The sequence below is a fragment of the Zalophus californianus genome, chromosome 5, assembly GCF_009762305.2.
Source record: "Zalophus californianus isolate mZalCal1 chromosome 5, mZalCal1.pri.v2, whole genome shotgun sequence".
NCBI lineage: Eukaryota > Metazoa > Chordata > Mammalia > Carnivora > Otariidae > Zalophus > Zalophus californianus.
The window spans coordinates 23,344,433-23,366,154 of record NC_045599.1 but is presented as its reverse complement, the minus strand read 5'-3'; the positions used below and the strand labels follow the sequence as shown (position 1 = coordinate 23,366,154).

General features: G+C 41.8%; 1 protein-coding gene across 1 annotated transcript in view; it reads right to left on the bottom strand.

Moving 5' to 3' along the window:
* Positions 1–20,663, bottom strand: part of ADAMTS19 (ADAM metallopeptidase with thrombospondin type 1 motif 19) — a 252,578-nt gene extending 231,915 nt beyond the window's left edge. The window contains 2 exon segments of the mRNA XM_027607009.2: positions 18,785–19,437; positions 20,061–20,663. Of these exon segments, the coding sequence (XP_027462810.2) occupies positions 18,785–19,437; positions 20,061–20,133 (726 nt within the window). The 5' untranslated portion in view covers positions 20,134–20,663.
* Between the last annotated feature and the right edge of the window lie 1,059 nt (positions 20,664–21,722).

The following is a 21,722-nucleotide window of genomic DNA, read 5'->3' as shown; positions in this document are numbered from 1 at the left end:
TGCATTGTACATTTCGGTGAATTTTAGGGTAAATAAATCATACCAGAAAAAAAAAGATAGTAGGGGAAAAAGCATTCACAAGATCCTTTATGTTACATTTTAAATAATGATTTACCCTAGAAAAATCAGCTTGGCATGTTCATGAATCTATCTTACTAATGAGAAATAATTATGTTTTTTAATTTTATTTTTATTTTATTATGTTATGTTAGTCCCCATACAGTACATCATTAGTTTTTGATGTAGTGATCCATGATCCATTGTTTTCGTATAACAGCCAGTGCTCCATGCAGAACGTGCCCTCCTTAATACCCATCACCAGGCTAACCCATCCCCCCACCTCCCTCCCCTCTAGAACCTTCAGTGTTTCCCAGAGTCCATAGTCTCTCATGGTTCGTCTCCCCCTCCGATTCCCCCCCTTCCTTTTTCCCTTCTTTCCCCTAATGTCCTCCGTGCTATTCCTTATGTTCCACAAGTAAGTGAAACCATATGATAATTGACTTTCTAATGAGAAATTATTAGATTCTACTTAGAAAAATTTCTGCACAGCAACATTCAACTTAAGATACTGATTCAATACTTTTTAAAACATTACTAATTAGAACCGCCTATTTTGAACGGACAAAATTCTAACTGGAGATCTACAGAGACAAAGGAATTATCCATTAGTAGACAAAACAGAGGATGCTAAATTAAATTTATTAAAAGACAGATATTTCGACAATGAATCACTCAAACATTACGCCTTGTTAGTTGTATTTTTACATAATTGTTACTTCCATGATAAATGACTCAAACTTTCTATTTTATTGTAATAAAATTCTGAAATGTTACGTATTCTATCTGGAAGCACACAACCAGAGTCAGAAAACAACACAAAAACCCTATGCTAATTATACATAAGTTCCTCAGTCAATAACTGAACCACCCATCCAAGAACTGGGTACACTAAAATATTTGCTGATAATATAACACTTTTATAATGAAAATGTACCTATCACATTTTACTTACATACACTGGGATCTAAGTAATAATGGAAATATACCATCTGCACCTATCATATTAGTAGATATAATTATCTGCCTGGCCATTCCTCTTAGCAGGTTAATGTTGTGACTGTTAATTCTAATGAGTTTTATAGGACTCATGACATCCAAATTCATACAATATAAATGAATAGATGAGACTTGTTATTTTATTTGTTAGTTATTTCTGCCATTTGAGATAGCTTACCATTTAATTCTTACACATCTCCAAGGTCCTCTTAACCCGACCACACTGCCCTGCCATTCCAGGGTAGATAATTTCTTGCAAAGAGTTTATAATTTTCTCAGTGATTTTTCTAATGTTCCTCAACAATGCGCCTCAGTCTTCATTTATCCATACTTAAACTGGCTGGCACCATAGACCCCTTTCAGTCTGAAGGTGTGTTTCTTCCTTTGTTGCTGATAAGCTTTATTTCATGACAATAACTATGGTGAAACAGCTGGAATAAGTTTCCTGTTACATTACCCATAAAACTGTTGATACATTTGTTGACTTCCAAATTCTAGAACGGGAAGCAAGTTTCAATTTCTATCTACTTTTTCACCTAAAGAGTAGAAAAACATTCGTACTGGCATAAAGGTCCCATTATATCACCTCCCAACTAACTAGTTCACATTTATAACTTGTTGAATAATGATTTGAAACCCATAAAATCCTTTCCAGCTCAATGAGATCTGAGTGGGTTCCTGAGAGGATGTTAAAGGCAAGGACAGAAGGTATCCAAGTTCACTGTAGGAGCTAAAAAGGAATGTTAAAATCCATTCAAGACACGTAGGGTATAAAGTTTGGTGGATGTAACTCTAGTCTTTAAAGATGGTGAGCGCTGGAGTTTTCAAAGTCACTCAAAATTTAAATTCTAGTTAGTGAACATATAATGTAATATTGGTTTCACCAGCAGAATTTAGTGATTCATCACTTACATACAACACCCAGTGCTCATCATAACAAGTGCCCTCCTTAATACCCATCACCCATTTAGCCCGTCACCCAACCCTCTTCCTCCATCAGTTTGTTCTCTACTATTAAAAGTCTCTTATGGTTTGCTTCCCTCTCTCTCTCTCGTTTTTTCCCCCCTTCCCATATGTTGATCTGGTTTGTTTCTTAAATTTCCAGTAGCTACCCTCAAATTTTAGCTTGCACAAGAATTACCTTGGATTCCTTTTAAATTCATTTCTTGGATCTGAGGCCCAGTCTGGGATTCTGATTTAAATGGAGAATTCCCAACTCCCTCAACCCCACCCCTACTGCCATGATTTTGATAAAGCTGTCTGCACACCAGACTCTAAGAAAAAAAGCATTGAGAAGCAGTGATGTGGGCTCACTGCAGAAAGTGGTCATATATTTTAGACGAAGCCTGGCAGAAGTAAGAGGACAAAAAAAAAAAAAAAAAATCTGGGGCAAAACATAAGCACATAGTGCTTGTGAAGAAAAAAATGTTTAGATCTTATTATTATTATTTTTTTAATGGAAAGCAACAGAAAAGCAGAAGGTGTTAAATAGTGCCAAAATTGGCCTGGGCTCACCAGCTCCATTTCCTAATCATCTGAGTTAAAGCCTAAACAGTTAATAATTTATTGTAGATATATGCACATTAATTATGAAATGAAATCAAGTTTCTCTTGTTGGAAAAGTCAAGTACTAAACTCTCTAACCCCCAAGGGCCTTCTCAACACCGTCACGCTAAATCTGTACAAATATCTGGGTAGCATTAAAATGGCTTAGTTCCCATTTTCTCACTTCTCTCAGTCTAGGGCTTGGCATAAGAATAAAGATGAGATGGAGACAAGATGATGTGCTCACTATGGCTGCACCCTAAATGCACTTTGAAGCAAGTTACGGTCCTTGCTTAGCCAAGGGAATCTTAAAATTTCCTTTCAGGAAACCCCCCAAATCATAATCCAAGAGGGACAAGTGGTTGTCCCACTGCCTCAAAATATGTCAAGATTACTTTCCTAAGGTAAGACACTTCCCATCTATCAGGAACCTGGAACTCCTCTGATTATTCATTACTTTGTACATAGAAAGCCATAAAACCATCTGGGATAAAAATGTAAATGCAATTAAGCGGAAACATTCAATTGTGCATGAGTGCAATAAGAATGTGCTATTTTAGTGTTGCATAAAAAATACTTTAAGGCTCCTGTAAAGAATTTCCTGAATTTTAAAAGTATACCATACTATGATTCAGCTAATAAGTTCCAAATAAATATAAAACATTAATATGAATAATTATTTAATAAGCAAATATTATTAAACAAAATTTCTTCTCATAAAATTGGTCCATGCCTGAATTCCTCAAGATACTAAGGTATAGATTAGTATATGATTAAAGAATTATTGACTTTTAATGTACAACGTCACTTAACCACCAGCATGATGATTCTTATTAGATTAATTTTTTATTAGAATTCACTGTATGATTGCCTTAAATAAGACTGGAGTATCTGCACAATCTACATACAGAAACTTCTCGTGTGTCACCATTGGCAGAACCATGATGATACACACCATTCTGAACCTTAAACCATGGAATGCCTTAAACAGATGCACTCTTTAAGGTGATAGAGATACTGAACACTTACTAAATCAGAGAATTGTGATGGACACATGGAGGACAAGAAGTTGAAGCAAAGGAGCAGTTCCTTGAAGACTGTAAACGCAATGAAGCAAGGAATTACTTCTTTTATCTTTTTGTTCTCTGGGCATTCAGCACTCTATATATGTAAGTAGCCCACTAATGATGAATACTTACAATGTTCTGCCCTTGAAAACAACATTGCAATGAATAGGCTTATATATAAATCTTTTGCACACATATGAATATTCCTGAAAAGAAGAATAAGCATTTAAAATTTAAGTACATACAATACAAAAGCCTCAACCAATTTGCTCTCATACAATGTGTAAGATTAAGTGTTCCCCAAGCATGGATATTATCAATTGGCATAATTTGTGCCAACCTAATGAACCAGAAATGATGTTTGAGAAAATGTGCTTTTACTAGCTTACCAATAAATTTGAAAACAATTGTGTTTATTTGATACTTATATTTCCTTTTCAGCATAAACCCTAAAAAGTGACTATCTATGGATGGTAAGTTTACAGATGACTTATTTTATATATTTTCTAAACTTTCTACACTCAGCATGTATTATTTTGTTATTAACATTTATCTTTTTAAAACACTAATACAAAAAGAGCTCTGGAATAGAAATGAAAAAGACTAAAAATCTAACAGAAAATGAGTACAAGACATGAACAGTACATTTACAGGAAAGGAGGTAAGAATAAAAATATGAAAAGATGCTCAGTCTCACAAAAAATACCTGAAAAATGTCCATTAAAACTACACTGAAGGCGCCTGGGTGGCTTAGATGGTTAAGCGTCTGCCTTCAGCTCAGGTCATGATCCCAGGGTTCTGGGACAGAGTCCCGCATCGGGCTCCCTGCTCCTTGGGAGCCTGCTTCTCCCTCTGCTTCTCTCTCTCCCTCTGTCTCTCATGAATAAATAAATAAAATCTTTAAATAAATAAATAAATAAAACTACACTGAAGTAACATTTTTTTTGCCTATTAGATTTCACAAACGTCAATGTCTTTAACACCATCCATACTGGTAAACGCATGGAGGAAAGACGTACTCTCATACTCTGATTGCCTGAAGAGTACAGAGTGGTACCACCACTGTGGGGTACAGTCAGGCACCATCACCCCAAATTACCAATACAACGTGCCCTTTGACAAAGATTTAGGCAAAATGGCATATCTACAGAATCCTATTTATTTAATTTAGCACTGTTCATAATAGGAAAATATTAGAATTGATCAAATTATGTCAACACCGAACTGATTAAGTAGATGATGGAACATACTTGCAATCAGATAAAAGGGAACTATCAAACAAAAGAAAGAGGGAGAGGAGCAAGATGGCGGAGGAGTAGGAGACCTGAATTTCATTTGGTCCCAGGAATTCAGCTGGATAGGGATCAAATCATTCTGAACACCTACGAACTCAACAGGAGATCGAAGAAAAGAATAGCAACAACTCTCTGAACAGAAAAGTGACCACTTTCTGGAAGGCAGGACCTGAGCAGAAGTGCATCCGAGGTGATAATTCGGGAGGATAGACGGCGGGGGAGGGGGACTCCGTCAGCCGCTTCTGGCAAGTGTTAGAGCCACGGAGCACAAAATCGGAACTTTCAGAAGTCGGCTCCGCTGAGGGACGTCACTCCAGTGGCTAAACGGGGGGGGGGGGGGGGGGGGGTGGTGGAAACTTTGCAGGACAGCGTAGTCTCAGGACCCTCAGGGTCACAGAAAGACCGGGGGTGCCTGAGTGTGGCAGAGCTCCCAGGGATCAGAGCAGGGAAGCCAGCTGCAGAGACGGAGCCAAGGCACAGGCTCTCAGCTCGGGGTTGCCATACACCGTGATCCGCGGCCCAGTCGGGCCACTGCTCCTCCAGCAGGGAGGAGCCAACAAGCGGCAGAGCCGGGAAGACTCACCTTCCTCCCCCAGGAGGAGCGGCGCGGGAGCGCACCGTAGGGATCTGCTGGGTTTGGAGACTCCACACGGGGTCAGGTACCAGAGACAGAAACGCTCGGTCACAGGCCCGTGACCACGGAGTGCAGCTGGAGACCAGGAACGGGAGTGATTGACTGCTTTTCTCTGGGGCCCCACCAAGGAGTGGGGCCCCCAGTTCTCGGCTCCTTCGGGGTGGAGATTGGGAGGCTGCCATTTTCACTCTGGTCCTCCAAAGCTGTACCGAGAGCTTGCAGGGAACAGACGCTCCTGAGAGCAAACCTGAGCAGCTTGCTTAGCCTGGACTGACAAGGGCGGGGCAATTCCGCCTCCGGCAAAGACCTTTGGGAACCATGGCAACAGGCCCCTCCCCCAGAAGATCAGCAAGAACAGCCAGCCAAGACCAAGTTTACCGATCAACAGGAACGGGAGAACTCCAGCACTAGGGGAATACTGCACATAGAATCCATGGCTTTTTTACCATGATTCTTTAGTCTTTCAAAGTTAATTTCTTTTAAACTGTATTTTTTTCTGAGTTTTTCTTTTTCCCTTTTTCAACCAAAATTCTATCAATCCCTTTTTTAAAAAACATTTTTTATTTTTCATTTTTAGAGTCATATTCTATCCCTGCATAGTAGTTACCCTTATTTTAGGCATATATATATAAGTTGTTCTCTCTAAAATTTTGAGATCAAAATATACCCTAAATCTCTAGTGTATGGCTTTGTCCTAGTCTCCTACCTGATCACATTCTCTTCCTTTTTTCCTCTTTTTTTTTAAATCCTCTTCTTTCTTTTTTCAACCAACTTCTTATCAATTCCTTTTATAAAATCTTTTATACATTTCATCTTTACAGTCATATTCCATCCCTTCATCGTATTAACCCTTATTTTTGTACATATATGTTTTTCTCTCTTCAAAATTTCAGGAGGCACTTTCTTCTAACAGACCAAAATACACCCAAAATCTAGAGTGTGGCACTGATCTATGCACCAGCCTGATCATATTTGATCATATTCTGTTTTTTTTTTTTGTTTTGTTCTGTTTTTGTTTGTTTTTATCTTTTTCTTTTTTTTTTTCTTTTTCTTTTTTTCTTTCTTTCCCCCTGGTTTCAGGGCTTTTCTGATTTGTTTAGAGTATATTTTCTGGGGGATTGTTACCCTGTTACCATTTTGTTCTCTCATTCAACTGTTCTCCTCTGGACAAAATGACAAGACTGAAAAAATCATCTCAACAAAAAGAACAAGAGGCAGTACCGACTGCCAGGGACCTACTCAAAACACACATTAGTACGATGTCAGAACTAGAGTTCAGAATGATGATTTTAAAGATACTAGCAGGGCTTGAAAAAAGCATGGAAGTTATTAGAGAAACCCTTCCTGGAGAAATAAAAGAACTAAAATCTAACGATGTCGAAATCACAAAGGCTATTAATGAAGTGCAATCAAAAATGGAGGCTCTAACTGCTAGGATAAATGAGGCAGAAGAGAGAATTAGTGATATAGAAGACCAAATAATGGAAAATAAAGAAGTGAGAAAAAGAGAGATAAACAACTGCTGGATCACGAGGGCAGAATTCAAGAGATAAGCGATACCATAAGACGAAACAACATTAGAATAATTGGGATCCCAGAAGAAGAAAGAGAGGGGCAGGTGGTATACTGGAGCAAATTATAGCAGAAAACTTCCCTAATTTGAGAAAGGAAACAGGTATCAAAATACAGGAGACACAGAGAACCCCTCTCAAAATCAATAAAAATAGGTCAACACCCCGACATCTAATAGTAAAACTTACGAGTCTCAGACACAAAGAGAAAATCCTGACAGCAGCTCAGGAGAAGAGATATGTAACCTACAATGGTAGAAACATTAGAATGGCAACAGCCCTGTCCACAGAGACCTGGCAGGCCAGAAAGGACTGGCATGATATATTCAGAGCACTAAATGAGAAAAATATGCAGCCAGGAATACTATATCCAGCTAGGCTGTCATTGAAAATAGAAGAAGGGCGCCTGGGTGGCTCAGTTAGTTGGGCGACTGCCTTCGGCTCAGGTCATGATTCTGGAGTCCTGGGATTGAGTCCCACATCGGGCTCCCTGCTAGGCAGGGAGTCTGCTTCTCCATCTGAAACTCTTCCCTCTCATGCTCTCTGTCTCTCATTCTCTCTTTCTCAAATAAATAAATAAAATCTTTAAAAAGAAAAGAAAAGAAAGGAAAAGAAAATAGAAGGAGAGATAAAAAGCTTCCAGGACAAAAAAACTAAAGGAATTTGCAAACACGAAACCAGCCCTACAAGAAATACTGAAAGGTGTCATCTAAGCAAAGAGAGAGCCGAAAAGCAACATAGACCAGAAAGGAACACAGACAATATACAGTCACAGTCACCTTACAGGCAATACAATGGCACTAAATTCATATCCTTCAATAGTTACCCTGAATGTAAATGGGCTAAATGCCCCAATCAAAAGACACAGGCTATCAGATTGGATAAAAAAACAAGACCCATCGATATGCTGTCTGCAAGAGACTCATTTTAGACCCAAAGACACCTCCAGATTGAAAGTGAGGGGGTGGAAAACCATTTACCATGCTAATGGACACCAAAAGAAAGCTGGAGTGGCAATCCTTATATCAGACAAATTAGATTTTAAACCAAAGACCATAATAAGAGATGAAGAAGGACACTATATCCTACTTAAAGGGTCTATCCAACAAGAAGATCTAGCAATTGTAAATATCTACGCCCCTAACATGGGAGCAGCCAATTATATAAGCCAATAAATAACAAAAGCAAAGAAACACATTGACAATAATACAATAATAGTGGGGGACTTTAACTCTCCCCTCACTGAAATGGACAGATCATCTAAGCAAAATATCAACAAGGAAATAAAGACTTTAAATGACACACTGGACCAAATGGACTGCATAGATAATATTCACAACATTCCATCCCAAAGCAACAGAATACACATTCTTCTCGAGTGCCCGTGAAACATTCTCCAGAATAGATCACATCCTAGGTCACAAATCAGGTCTCAACCGGTACCAAAAGATTGGGATCATTCCCTGCAATTTTCAGACCACAGTGCTTTGAAACTAGAACTCAATCACAAGAGGAAAGTCAGAAAGAACTCAAATACATGGAGGCTAAAAAGCATCCTACTAAAGAATGAATGGGTCAACCAGGAAATTAAAGAAGTAAAAAAATTCATGGAAACCAATGAAAATGGAAACACAACTGTTCAAAATCTTTGGGATACAGCAAAGGCAGTCCTAAGAGGAAAGTATATAGCAATACAAGCCTTTCTCAAGAAACAAGATGGGTCTCAAATACACAATCTAACCCTACACCTAAAGGAGCTGGAGAAGGAACAGCAAATAAAGCCTAAAACCAGCAGGAGAAGAGAAATAATAAAGATCAGAGCAGAAATCAATGAAATAGAAACCAAAAGAACAGTAGAACAGATCAACGAAACTAGGAGCTGGTTCTTTGAAAGAATTAACAACATTGATAAACCCTTGGCCAGACTTATCAAAAAGAAAAGAGAAATGACCCAAATCAACAAAATCATGAATGAAAGAGGAGAGATCACAACCAACACCAAAGAAATACAAACAATTATAAGAACATGTGAGCAACTCTATGCCAGCGAATCAGAAATCTGGAAGAAATGGATGCATTCCTAGATATGTATCAACTACCAAAACTGAACCAGGAAGAAATAGAAAACCTGAACAGACCTATAACCACTAAGGAAATTGAAGCAGTCATCAAAAATCTCCCAACAAACACAAGCCCAGGGCCAGATGGCTTCCCAGGGGAGTTCTACCAAACATTTAAAGAGGAATTAATACCTCTTCTTCTGAAACTGTTCCAGAAAAAAGAAACGGAAGAAAAACTTCCAAACTCGTTTTATGAGGCCACCATTACCTGGATCCCCAAAGCAGACAAAGACCCCATCAAAAAGAATTACAGACCAATATCCTTGGTGAACATGGATGCAAAAATTCTCACCAAAATACTAGCCAATAGGATCCAACAGTACACTAAAAGGATTATGCACCACAACCAAGTGGTATTTATCTCTGGGCTGCAAGGTTGGTTCAACATCCACAAATTAATTGATGTGATACAATATATTAATAAAAGAAAGAACAAGAACCATATGATCCTCTCAATAGATGCAGAAAAAGCATTTGACAAAGTACAGCATCCTTTCTTAATCAAAACTCTTCAGAGTATAGGGATAGAGGGTACATACCTCAATATCTTAAAAGCCATCTATGAAAAACCCAGAGCGAATATCATTCTCAATGGGGTAAAACTGAGAGGTTTCCCCCTAAGGTCGGGAACACGGCAGGGATGTCCACTATCACCACTGCTATTCAACATAGTACTAGAATTCCTAGCCACAGCAGTCAGACAACAAAAAGAAATCAAAGGCATCCAAATCGGCAAAGAGGAAGTCAAACTCTCACTCTTTGCAGATGATATGATACTTTATGTGGAAAACCCAAAAGACTCTACCCCAAAAACTGCTAGAACTCATACAGGAATTCAGTAAAGTGGCAGAATATAAAATCAATGCACAGAAATCAGTGGCATTCCTATACACCACAACAAGACAGAAGAGAGACAAATTAAGGAGTCGATCCCATTTTCAATTGCACCCAAAACCATAAGATACCTAGGAATAAACCTAACCAAAGAGGCAAAGGATCTGTACTCAGAAAAGTACAAAATACTCATGAAACAAATTGAGGAACACACAAAGAAATGGTATAAATTTCCATGCTCATGGATTGGAAGAACAAATATTGTGAAGATGTCAATGCTACCTAGAGCAATCTACACATTCAATGCAATCCCCAACAAAATACCATCCACTTTTTTCAAAGAAATGGAACAAATAATCCTAAAATTTGTATGGAACCAGAAAAGACCCCAAATAGCCAGAGGAATGTTGAAAAAGAAAAGCAAAGCTGGCGGCATCACAATTCCGGGCTTCCAGCTCTATTACAAAGCTGTAATCATCAAACAGTATGGTACTGGCACAAAACAGACACATAGATCAATGGAACAGAACAGAGAGCCCAGAAATGGACCCTCAACTCTACGGTCAACTAATCTTTGACAAAGCAGGAAAGAATGTCCAATGGAAAAAAGACAGTCTCTTCAACAAATGGTGCTGGGAAAATTGGACAGACACACGCAGAAGAATGAAACTGGACCATTTCCTTACGCCACACATAAAACTAGACTCAAAATGGTTGAAAGACCTAAGTGTGAGACAGGAGTCCATCAAAATCCTAAGGGAGAACACAGGCAGCAACCTATTTGACCTCAGGCGCAGCAACTTCTTTCTGGACACACCACCAAAGGCAAGGGAAGCAAGGGCAAAAATGAACTATTGGGACCTCATCAAGATAAAAAGCTTTTGCACAGCAAAAGAAACAGTCCACAAAATCAAAAGACAATCCACAGCATGGGAGAAGATATTTGCAAATGACGTATCAGATAAAGGGCTAGTATCCAAAATCTATAAAGAACTTCTTTAACTCAACACCCAAAGAACAAATGACCCAATCAAGAAATGGGCAGAAGACATGAACAGACATTTTTCCAAAGAAGACATCCAAATGGCCAACAGACACATGAAAAAGTGCTCAACATCGCTCGGCATCAGGGAAATCCACATCAAAACCTCAATGAGATATCACCTCACACCAGTCAGAATGGCTAAAACTAACAAGTCAGGAAACGACAGATGTTGGCGGGGATGTGGAGAGAGAGGAACCGTCCTACACTGTTGGTGGGAATGCAAGCTGGTGCAGCCACTCTGGAAAACAGTATGGAGGTTCCTGAAACAGTTGAAAATAGAGCTTCCATATGATCCAGCAATTGCACTACTGGGTATTTACCCCAAAGATACAAATGTAGGGAGCTGAAAGGGTACGTGCACCCCGATGTTTATAGCAGCAATGTCCACAATAGCCAAACTGTGGAAAGAGCCAAGATGTCCACTGACAGATGAATGGATAAAGAAGATGTGGTGTATATATACAAAGGAATATTATGCAGTCATCAAAAGGAATGCGATCTTGCCATTTGCGAGGACGTAGATGGAACTGGAGGTTGTTATGCTGAGCGAAATAAGTCCATCAGAAAAGACATGTATCATATGACCTCACTGATATGAGGAATTCCTAATCTCAGGAAACAAACTGAGGGATGCTGGGGTGGTCGGGGGTGGGAGGGATGGGGTGGCTGGGTGATAGACACTGGGGAGGGTATGTGCTATGGTGAGTGCAGTGAATTGTGCAAGACTGTTGAATCACAGATCTGTACCTCTGAAACAAATAATACAATATATGTTAAAAAAAAAAAAAGAAAAAGAAGAAGAAGATAGCAGGAGGGGAAGAATGAAGGGGGGGATATTGGAGGGGGAGACGAACCATGAGAGACAATGGACTCTGAAAAACAAACTGAGGGTTCTAGAGGGAGGGGGGTGGGGGGATGTGTTAGCCTGGTGATGGGTATTAAAGACGGCACGTTCTGCGTGGAGCACTGGGTGTTATATGCAAACAATGAATCATGGAACACTACATCCAAAACTAATGATGTAATGTATGGTGATTAACATAACAATAAAAAAATTTAAAAAAAGAAAGAAGAATCTCTGTACTGATATGTGGTAATCTCACACGTGCATGCATGTGTGTATGTGTATAAATAATGTAGGCTTAAAACCTATAAATTTATATACACGTATTTATTTATCAACTGCTTGTAGACCACACACTAGAAACTAATAACCCTAGGTTATTATAGGAATATAGGAAGGAATATAGCAATAACTGGAAGAAGGGGTTGGAAGAAAGGGGTTGGAGGAAGACTTTTCATCGCATACCTTTTTGGAGGTTCTGTTCGGTAAAGTTTGAGGCCTTATAATTTTGAAAATGATATTATTTTTTCTTTAGGTTTGCATGGTAGTTTGGCTCTTAACTATAGAGAACAAACTGAGGGTTGCTGGGGGGCAGAGACAGGTTAAATAGGTCACATGGGTAGAAAGTTGTGATGACCATTGGGTGTTGTATGTAAGTGATGGATCACTAAATTCTACATGAATTGAATATTCATGTAGAATATTCAGTTGGGTTAGGGTTGAAACAAATAATGCACTGTATGTTAACTGACTCGAATTTCAATAAAAACTTGAAAAAAAAAGAATGTTAGCTGGTCTGAGTCCTGGATTCCAAATCACATTTCCTCAGAACTATAAAACTATCAACTCATGATCCTCTAGCATTCCATTAGAGATAATCATTCCCTTATTAAACCTGTAGAATTTTCTCTTTCTCTTTGATTTTCTAATATTCTACCACAATGTGTCTAGGCATGGGTCTCTACTAATACCACCGTGAGCTTGGTGATTCATCCTTCGATCTGAAGGTGTCCATCTTCCTTTATCTCTGGAAATGAGATTATAATACCAAAAAAAAAGCTGTGTTAACCTCTATCTAACCTATATTAGTTATATCAGCCAAATCAACTCGAATCACTGAGTTAAATAACACTCTCCACACCATCTAGAAAATACGATCACTGAGGCATACAATATGCAGAATGCACATAGCTCATAGATTCCTCCCTTGTCTTGCTACTTGAAATTATCTCCACCAACCAGCCTGTATGTTGACCAAGAATCAGCTGAATTTGCTTGAACACACAAAGGTACCACATTCTGTAATCATGTAATTTAATCAGACACTAAATATTAAACAGCAAAATACAAGTGCAAAACTGTCTTTGTTTCCTTGAAAAATTTGGAAAAACTTGAGAAAGGCAAGTTGCTAAAGGAAAACTGCTCCAATTTTATTTGGGATGAAACAAGCATAAAAGATTTGAAAGTTTTAAAAGTCCAGGATTCTACACATAAGTTATATTGAGTTTGTCTTCAGTTTTTCCTCCAAATACAGAAATCTATATTGGAAATTAGTTTGTATGCCTGCTGGGTGAGGCTCACCTGTACGACCTCACATCCAAAGCTTGGCTGATAAATAAATAAATACACACACACACACACACACACACACACACACACGTGATTTAAATTAGATTCAAATCTTTAGGGTACATTGCATGCATTTTAAAAATTCTATCCTTTATAAATGGGCGGAGGTAAATAATCATATGTATGTTGAATGTTTACTGTATAAGGTGCTTACCATGGAGTTATAAAAGTGAAAAATTAGAAGAGGACATTGGTCAAATAAATTACACTACACTCACACGCACAAAATTCTATCCTCTCACTTATTTTTAAAGTTAACCGCTATTAGATAAATTTGAACCATCTAGATCTAGGATTCATGGCTCACAACTTTTCTTTCATACTGTGGACGCATTTGTCTTTTATATTATGTTCTGGGAGAATTTCTGGGCCTGATCTTCTAGGTCAGAAATTTACCTGTCAGTTCTTTGATGGAGTTTTTAATTCTAATGACCACTTATTTTTAGATACATTGTATCTCGTCTTTTTTTTTTCTGGACAGCAGCTGTTGCTGTATTTTTTTTTATTTATTTTTTCCAAGAATATATATATCCACTCTTATACTTCTGTTGAAGTATCCATCTATTCTATTAATTTTGTTCCTCCATATACTAACAAGCCAGAGCCTGAGGACTCTCCTTTATATGGTTCGTTTTCTTAAAAGTATGATATTCTTGGGTGTCAGCTCATATCTTTTTGGTTTCCCTGCTCACCTATCTGTTGTGACTCCTCGGGTTATTTGGTGAAACAGGTGGGCCCTTCTTCTGGGTGCAGGGAGCCAATAGATCATCTTTTTAGAAGGGAGACGCTGTGTCCTCTGGTATCACCAACACGTCTGGGAAAGCTTTTATCCTTTCTGTTCTTGCCTAGGCATGCACATGTGGCTTCCACTGTGGTCATAATTGGACATGAAAAAGAGCCAATGCCACCTCTGCTCCCTGCACTTCTGGTGAATCCCCTCCCAGTTCATGGAGGTTTCCTAATGTCTCCATGCTCTTCATTAATCCAGTCCAAACTGTTTTCAGTCTTTAAGGAGATATTCAACATGTCTGAGGTACAAATGGCATTCTTTTATAATATTGCTTTAGATTTACTTAGAAGATCTTTTCTGTGGCTCCTAAGATTTGGCTTGAACCAAGAAGGTAGATGAGTGAGGTTAGTCTGCAGTCTTTACTTTTTTTCGTTTGGATGCTCATGCCACTTCTTCCCAGCTCTGCTAGTACACGATCCTTCCCCCAACTCTGCCAGGACACTCCCCTCCTGCCTTAGTAGTGGTACTTGAGAAAGTGCCTTGTCTGGAATGGATACCTTAAAATATTTAACTGTTCAAAACTGGCTGTGGCATCGAATGTAGTGATGCAAAAAGAAAAAGGAGTAAACTGCCAAAAAAAAAAAAAAAAGAAAAAAGAAACTGAATTTACACAAGGCTGCGGATTCTGTATAAAGAGCTAGTCAAAATGACTACTGTATAAAACTTACAAATTAAGGGTATAAAGTTTTAGTAGTCACTCTTTATCATCCTGGAAGAGTAATCCAAATATTAATGATGACCATTTCAACAGTCCACTTAGAGGGAACCACAGGCAAGGTGTATCATGATCTAGTTTATCCTGTTTACATGTGCTTTAAAAAAAAACACAAAACTAATGCGTTTGTTTTGAGCCAACATAATTGTTGCACTCTTTCATAATATTTAATTTGTTGCTTTTTTGTATTTTAAGTTTTAGAGATTGTTATTTAAAACATAATAAAGTTCTGTATATGCTGTATTTTGTTCAGTGATTTTTATTGAGTGCCAACTCAAAACCAGGTATCTTACAGTGTTGTGGAAATGAAAAGAAATGAGTAAGAAAGTAGCATCAAAGCACTTGGGGCATACCTATATTTGTAACTATCTCAAGCTACTGTATATCCCTGTTTCCATTTGTCACTGGCAAGGCAGGCCAGAAGCTCCCTGAAACATACATCAAGGCTTTTTCATCTACTTTTTGTATTCTCCATATCTGCACAATGCCTTGCTCAGAGGACTTGCTCAATAAATGTTTAATTGCTTAGTATTAGGATATTTATGTGCCTACTGGATCTAATATGTGGCTCAAAGATTATTCTTCAATATTAGAGACTAAGAAGCGGAAACAGAAATAGTAAGAACACTTCATACATCTACTGCTAGATATATAAATACAATTTGTGTGTTTTATAAATAGCAAAGATGAGATCCAGAAAGATTAAGTACTTTGAAGAGGCAGCACCTGACCATGGACCCAAAATACCTATTCTAGCACTTTCCCTTTCACAGCACAAGTCAGACTGATATCTGGAGAATGAGTTGGCCAACCTTATAAATGTTTACCACTGTGCAATACTGGGTAGTTGATGATCTATGTCCTCTGATAGAGACTCTTGGGTCTTTTCAAATATGCACTAATCCAAAAGGTATGGAGGAGTTCAGGCACCAGAAGGCAAAACTAGCTGCTGAGAGAGGGGAGGGGAAGGTACACTTAGTTATCTACTCTTTTTTGGCAACTAAAGATCAGAAAGCTTTCACTTACTGAGAAGAAAAAAAAACTGCTGCAAACGAAAAGCAGTTGCATTTATAATTAATTCACCCCCACGGAAAGTCATTATGATTCCTCACATTAGAATGAGAGGATCACAGAATTCTGGAAACACAGAAGAACAAGAAGTAGCCCCATGATAATCAACAGTTAGGAAAAGCCCATAGTCCAGCAGACAAGGCTTTTGAGGTCTGATCTCACCAAACATTTTAGGATCATTTCCCCTTATTGCACCTTCTAGCCCAGTCACAGGAGATTCTTATTTTCATTTCCTTGATAGGTCTCCACTTTTGTATCTTCAGCATCATCCCTCTATCTAAAACACTCTTCAGCCTTGTTCTGCCTGGGGAAAGCCTCCTCATGCTTCAGTTAAACTCTGCTTTGGGAAGCCTTCCCCAACTTTCCAAGCTGGGTTTACCTCAGGCATAAGATCTGATTCAGCACCTCACTGTTCCATAGATACCTGGGTCATAATCACTTGTGTATGATGTCCTTCTCCCAATCTGTAAGTGCTTAATGCAGGATGTGGGATACATTTAACATCTAATAGAATTTCAATTCTATCCTCCAGTTTTTAATTAAATCATCCAATTCTCTCATTTAATGAGTGAAAACTGAAGCCCAGAGAGGTAAGGGACTTGTCAATTGTCAGAGTACAAGCCAATGTCAGAGCTCAGATAACAAATTATGCTCTCTTTCCTAATCCACCCTCATAAGGGAAAAAGGCCTGGCATGGTAGAGTCTGGAGTAACAAACCCACTCTTCTTGGCTATCTGCCTAACTTTTTACTCAAGAGTCTGACTGCTATACTGTATCGCTGGCAACATCAGATTTCCTCAATAACAAAGACTTCCCAGTTCAGAACATATACATATGTGGCTAATAGGAAAAGTGAGTAAAAGTCCAACATGATAAACAGGGAAGTATGTCAAACTCCTATTCAGTCTATGAAAAACCTACTCATAATTCTAACTTTGCTCCCTTAAGTATGGAGAGAAAGCATAGCTCATTTGGAAAATGTGACCAAAAGCCCACATTTCAACACAGTGAAATGCTTTATCCCCTATTGCTTCTACCACACCAGGAACTTTCTATATGTAATTATTTAATCCCTGGCCAAAAACTAGTGGACAATGAAATCCCCACAAAATGCTTCCCCCACTGAAGTGTTCAAGTATCAGTTCCACAAAAAACATTTTTAAAAGCTTTTCGTGTATTTTTTCCATGCCAACTTTTTTCACTCATGGCTAAAAATGTCCATATTTGAATATTCATCATTATGAGCATCTGGTAAAATATAGCCCTGTCCAGCAATTTACATCATTGGACTTTGAGACCTTAGGAGGGCATAGGTAAAAATTTCCAGTTTCATTTTGTCTGGATTTTGACCATCTTTTTCCATTTCATGGCTTTGGGTGGCTTTGTGTGGATATTTTCTGCTCTCCATTACTATTGGGTTTTTCTAGAAATGAGCAGGTTGCTTTCAGACAAGTCCTTATGGATTTCATCAATGGCTCATTACGAACAGCAAAATGAAGCCACAAATCACATGAGCGTTTTCAATATCTTGTGGGTTTTGCCTTAAACTGGTAATAAAGGCCACAATGATGATGGCTGTGTAATAACATGAAGGCACTTAATGCCTCTGAACTGTACACCTAAAAATGGTTAAAAGGGTAAATTTTATGTTATGTGTACTTTACCACAAAGTAAAGGCCAACCTACAGGAGGTAACAATTATCCCCCAGCCTGGGCCAGAGCAGAGGAGAGAAAATCCCATGATGATCTCCATTGTTCAGATAGAGTAAATGATTTTTATTTTCAGGTTCCAACAGGCCTCTCAGCAAGGCTCCCACCCCCACCACCTTCCACCATCGAGTGGGGAGGAGAAAAGCCAACTACAGCCAGGTAAAATGTAAACCTCAGAAAAGAAAAAGTTAAACCACCGAACCATGACCCTTTGCATACCAACTGGGTTCTAAGGTCAGACTGGGTTCTAAGGTCACTCATCAGTCCACAGCTCCCAGTGTCTCAGTGACTCCTCCACTCCTGTCCCTCCCAGAACACCGAACAGGTGTCCAGTGTGGCTGTGCATGCGTTTAAATTCTAGACAGCTGTCAGAATGTATAATTCCCTAGAGAACTGTTCTGACAACTTTGAAGTAGGACATGAAAAAAAAAAAGATAATAAATGCAGAACTGGGGGTGGGGGCAGACCCAGAGGAGATTCTGCAGTGAGCAGATTGGTTGTCTTCGAAACTCCTAAAAGACACCACGTGGTGGGCTTATTTTGAAATACAGAAAGAAGTAAAACCAGTGGGAAGAGTTACCAGGAGACAGTTTGATACAGTAATCAAAAGATACGTGTAACCGTACAGAAGGAGAAGGCTCTCAATCCATCCAGTTAGCCTTCAGATTCACTGACTGGCCTGGAGATTTCAGTGGGAGTCTATCAAACCGGACAGACTTCCTGCGTAGTGGAGACTAGGGTGAAGTTCAGGGCGACCACTCTGGAAGGGGACGAGGTGCATGCAAACCAGCCTGGTGTGTGTGGGGAAGAGGGCGGAGTGGCGGGAAAGTGGAGAGTAGGGGAAGGAAGGGCGCTTACCAGGCCACCCCCACAGGTGCTGAAAGAGGCCAGCGAGCCCGGGTGCCGCAGCACCGCTCCGGTGTAGAAGCAGGAGGCGTCGGGCGGCGCCGGAGGGCGCGGGGCGGCTGCTGCCCGCGTGGGGCCGGGGCCGAGGCCGGGACTCGGCCGCTGTTCCACCGCGAAGCGCGGCGCCAGGAAGCGGCCATCTCTCCGGAGCAGCAGGTACAGGTCCCGGGAGAAGGCCGGGATCCGCAGCAGTACCTCGTCGCCGTCCGGCTCGGCTTCCTGGCCCGGGGGAGGAGACGGGGGTGGCTGTGGGGGCGGCGGCTGCCACGAGGCCGGGGCGCCCGGGGACAGGGCGGCAGCCCCGCTGGATCCCCGCGGCAGTTCCTGCGACTCGAACTCCTCGTCCTCCTCTCCCGCCCGCGGCGACGGCGGCCGAGGCTGTGGCTGGGGCTCGGACTGGCCCTCCGCGGGTTCCACCCGCGGAGCCGGGGCCACGGAGCGCACCTCGCGTGAGCTGCCGGCCGCCTGCGCCCGGGCGCTTCCGCCGCGCACCGAGCCTGGGTCCGCGCTGCCCCCGCTGCCGCCGGCCGCGTCCACTGGCTCCCGGCGCCAGAGTGCAGGAAACACGACTTCCCACTCCTCGCGGTCGGGGGCGAACTGCAGCCCTGCGGGCGGGGCAGACAGAGAAGTGCGGGGCGTAAAGTGCCGCGGTTCCAGTAGCACAAGCATTCCCAGGCTCACACTCAGTTCAGACCCAAGGCTCTCCTGTTAATGTGTTGGAGACCACCCGTCTAGCCCCTGAAACTCTTGCAACCCCTGAAGCCTTGCGATCAGATTACAGACCCCAGCATTTTCCAAAATAAAAGTACGATTATATGGGGGGGGGGGAGGGGTGAAGGAGTGGGGCCGCAACGTTTGGTGACAGCACTTAGTTGGTGAAGGAAAACCGGTGCAAAGACTCCAACACAGATAAATTATTTTCTTAAGTATACGTCAGAGCAAAGCATCGCTATCAATTGCTGTACTTCCCCATTTTCCTCCAGGTGCTGTAAACGTACCTTTGCATACATTACTGCTCTCATTAATTCCACGATGCTTAAAATGAGGTCGAGAGAAGTGCATTTCGCTCGAGCATGACCCCTTCAATCTGCACCCGCACGCCCCTTTTTATTGCTACTCACTGAGTCCTGCTCACCGCGCACCGGCTGCACCAGCCCTGCCTCCCCGTGCGTTCCCGGTTTCCGCTGGGGAAGTTGGAAAGCCAGCCGAAAGTCTCGGCAGAACTCACCTGAAACGATCCCATTCGACAAGACCCCCAGCTGGTAAAGGAGGCAGCAGCAGCAGATGTGAGTAAGGCGCATCTCGAGGCTCTTTCCGGGACCGCGCTCCCGCGGCCGCGGCTCCCTGCCCCGCGCGCGCCTCCTTGCGCGATCCACCGCGGGCGCCGCCGCCTCCCCGGAGCGCAAGGAGGCCAGGCGGCGAGTTTGCCCAGGCCCTTTGTCTGCCGGGGGGTGGGAGGGGGGGGGGTGCTGTGTGACTCCGAGAGGCTGCTCGAGCCCGGGCGGGGGTGGGGGGGGGAGGAGCGGGGGCAGGCAGCGCCGCGGCCCCGCAGCGCTCTGGCTCCCTGGCGAATTAGGTGATGAGTCTATTTTCTGTGTTCTGGAACGTTGCGAGAGTTTCCGGAGCCCCACAGGATAGACCCAAAGTTCAGGAGCGAGCCGGCAGGCGCGAGGCGGGCAGTGCTGCCTCCGGACAGGCGGAGGACTGGCCCGCGCGGGCAGGAGCGCCGTGGTGTCCGAGCCGTGGCTCGCCGCCTGCACCCGCGCGGAACTGCCAGGGGCTGTTCCCAGCAACCCGGTGTGCCAAGCTCCGCACACGACTCGGGGCCGGAGTGCTGCAAGCTCTTACCCTGAGAGGCGCGGGGGGGAATTTGTGGCGGGATGAGGAGACACGACTCGCGAGGTGGGTGTGGAGGAGAAAAGATTCACGCAGATCTGACAAGAAAAATGGAGCAAGGGGTGCCCGCCTCGTGTGACTTTGTGGGACAAAGGTCCCAGAACACCACACACGTGCTTACACACCCAGTTGGGGTGGGGACCCAAATTCCCTCACCTGACTCCTGATTGGCCACTCTAGGGAGGCCGATTTGCATCCTTATTCAGTACCCACTCCCACCCCCAACCCCCGGCTGAGGTGTGTGCAGGTAGAAGCGCCTCTCCAGTCCATCCCAGCCCCTGGTTCTCTCCACCCACCCCCCATCCTCACATCACACAAAGCAGAACTTACTGCAGGCTGGAGCACAAAGCTGTGGCCCCGCTTTCCAAAGACCTTTGGTTTTTCTATCCATCTTTGTAGGAATTTTCTAAGCCTGGAGATAATGTAATTCGTCATGGAGTGTGCTTCAAAGGTTCCCAGGACAGTAGAACCCTGACATTTCAGAGCCCCTTATACCACCTTATCTTTCAGGCTTCCCGTTCATCATTGCTATCAATTTCCGCCCCCCTCCCCTCCTCTTGCTCTCTCACACACTCTCTCTCTCTCTCTCTCTCTCTCTCATAACAAGGGTGAGATTAAAAGGACTGACATTAAATATTGTATGCTAAAGATCTCAGATAAGGTGAGATTATTTTGCCTTTTTTGTACATTAAAAATGTATCTTTGTTCTTTCTGTCTTTTGGGGAGAAATGCAAACTTAAATATTCTTGCTTCCTTTGTTGCAGATCTTCATGGTACCCACTCCCTTTTGCACACCTCTTCCTTGGCCACACCAAACCTTTCACATCAGACTCAAGAGGGTTTGATCTAACCTTCCATAGGTATCCTCTGGACTAGGCCAGTCACCTAAAATTGAGTTAATGCAAATCAGTATTTTTTAAAATTCCAGCACTGGGAGATTGGTTCCCCACATCCTTTGTTATTTTACCTTCTGTTCCTTGTGTCAAAGGTGACT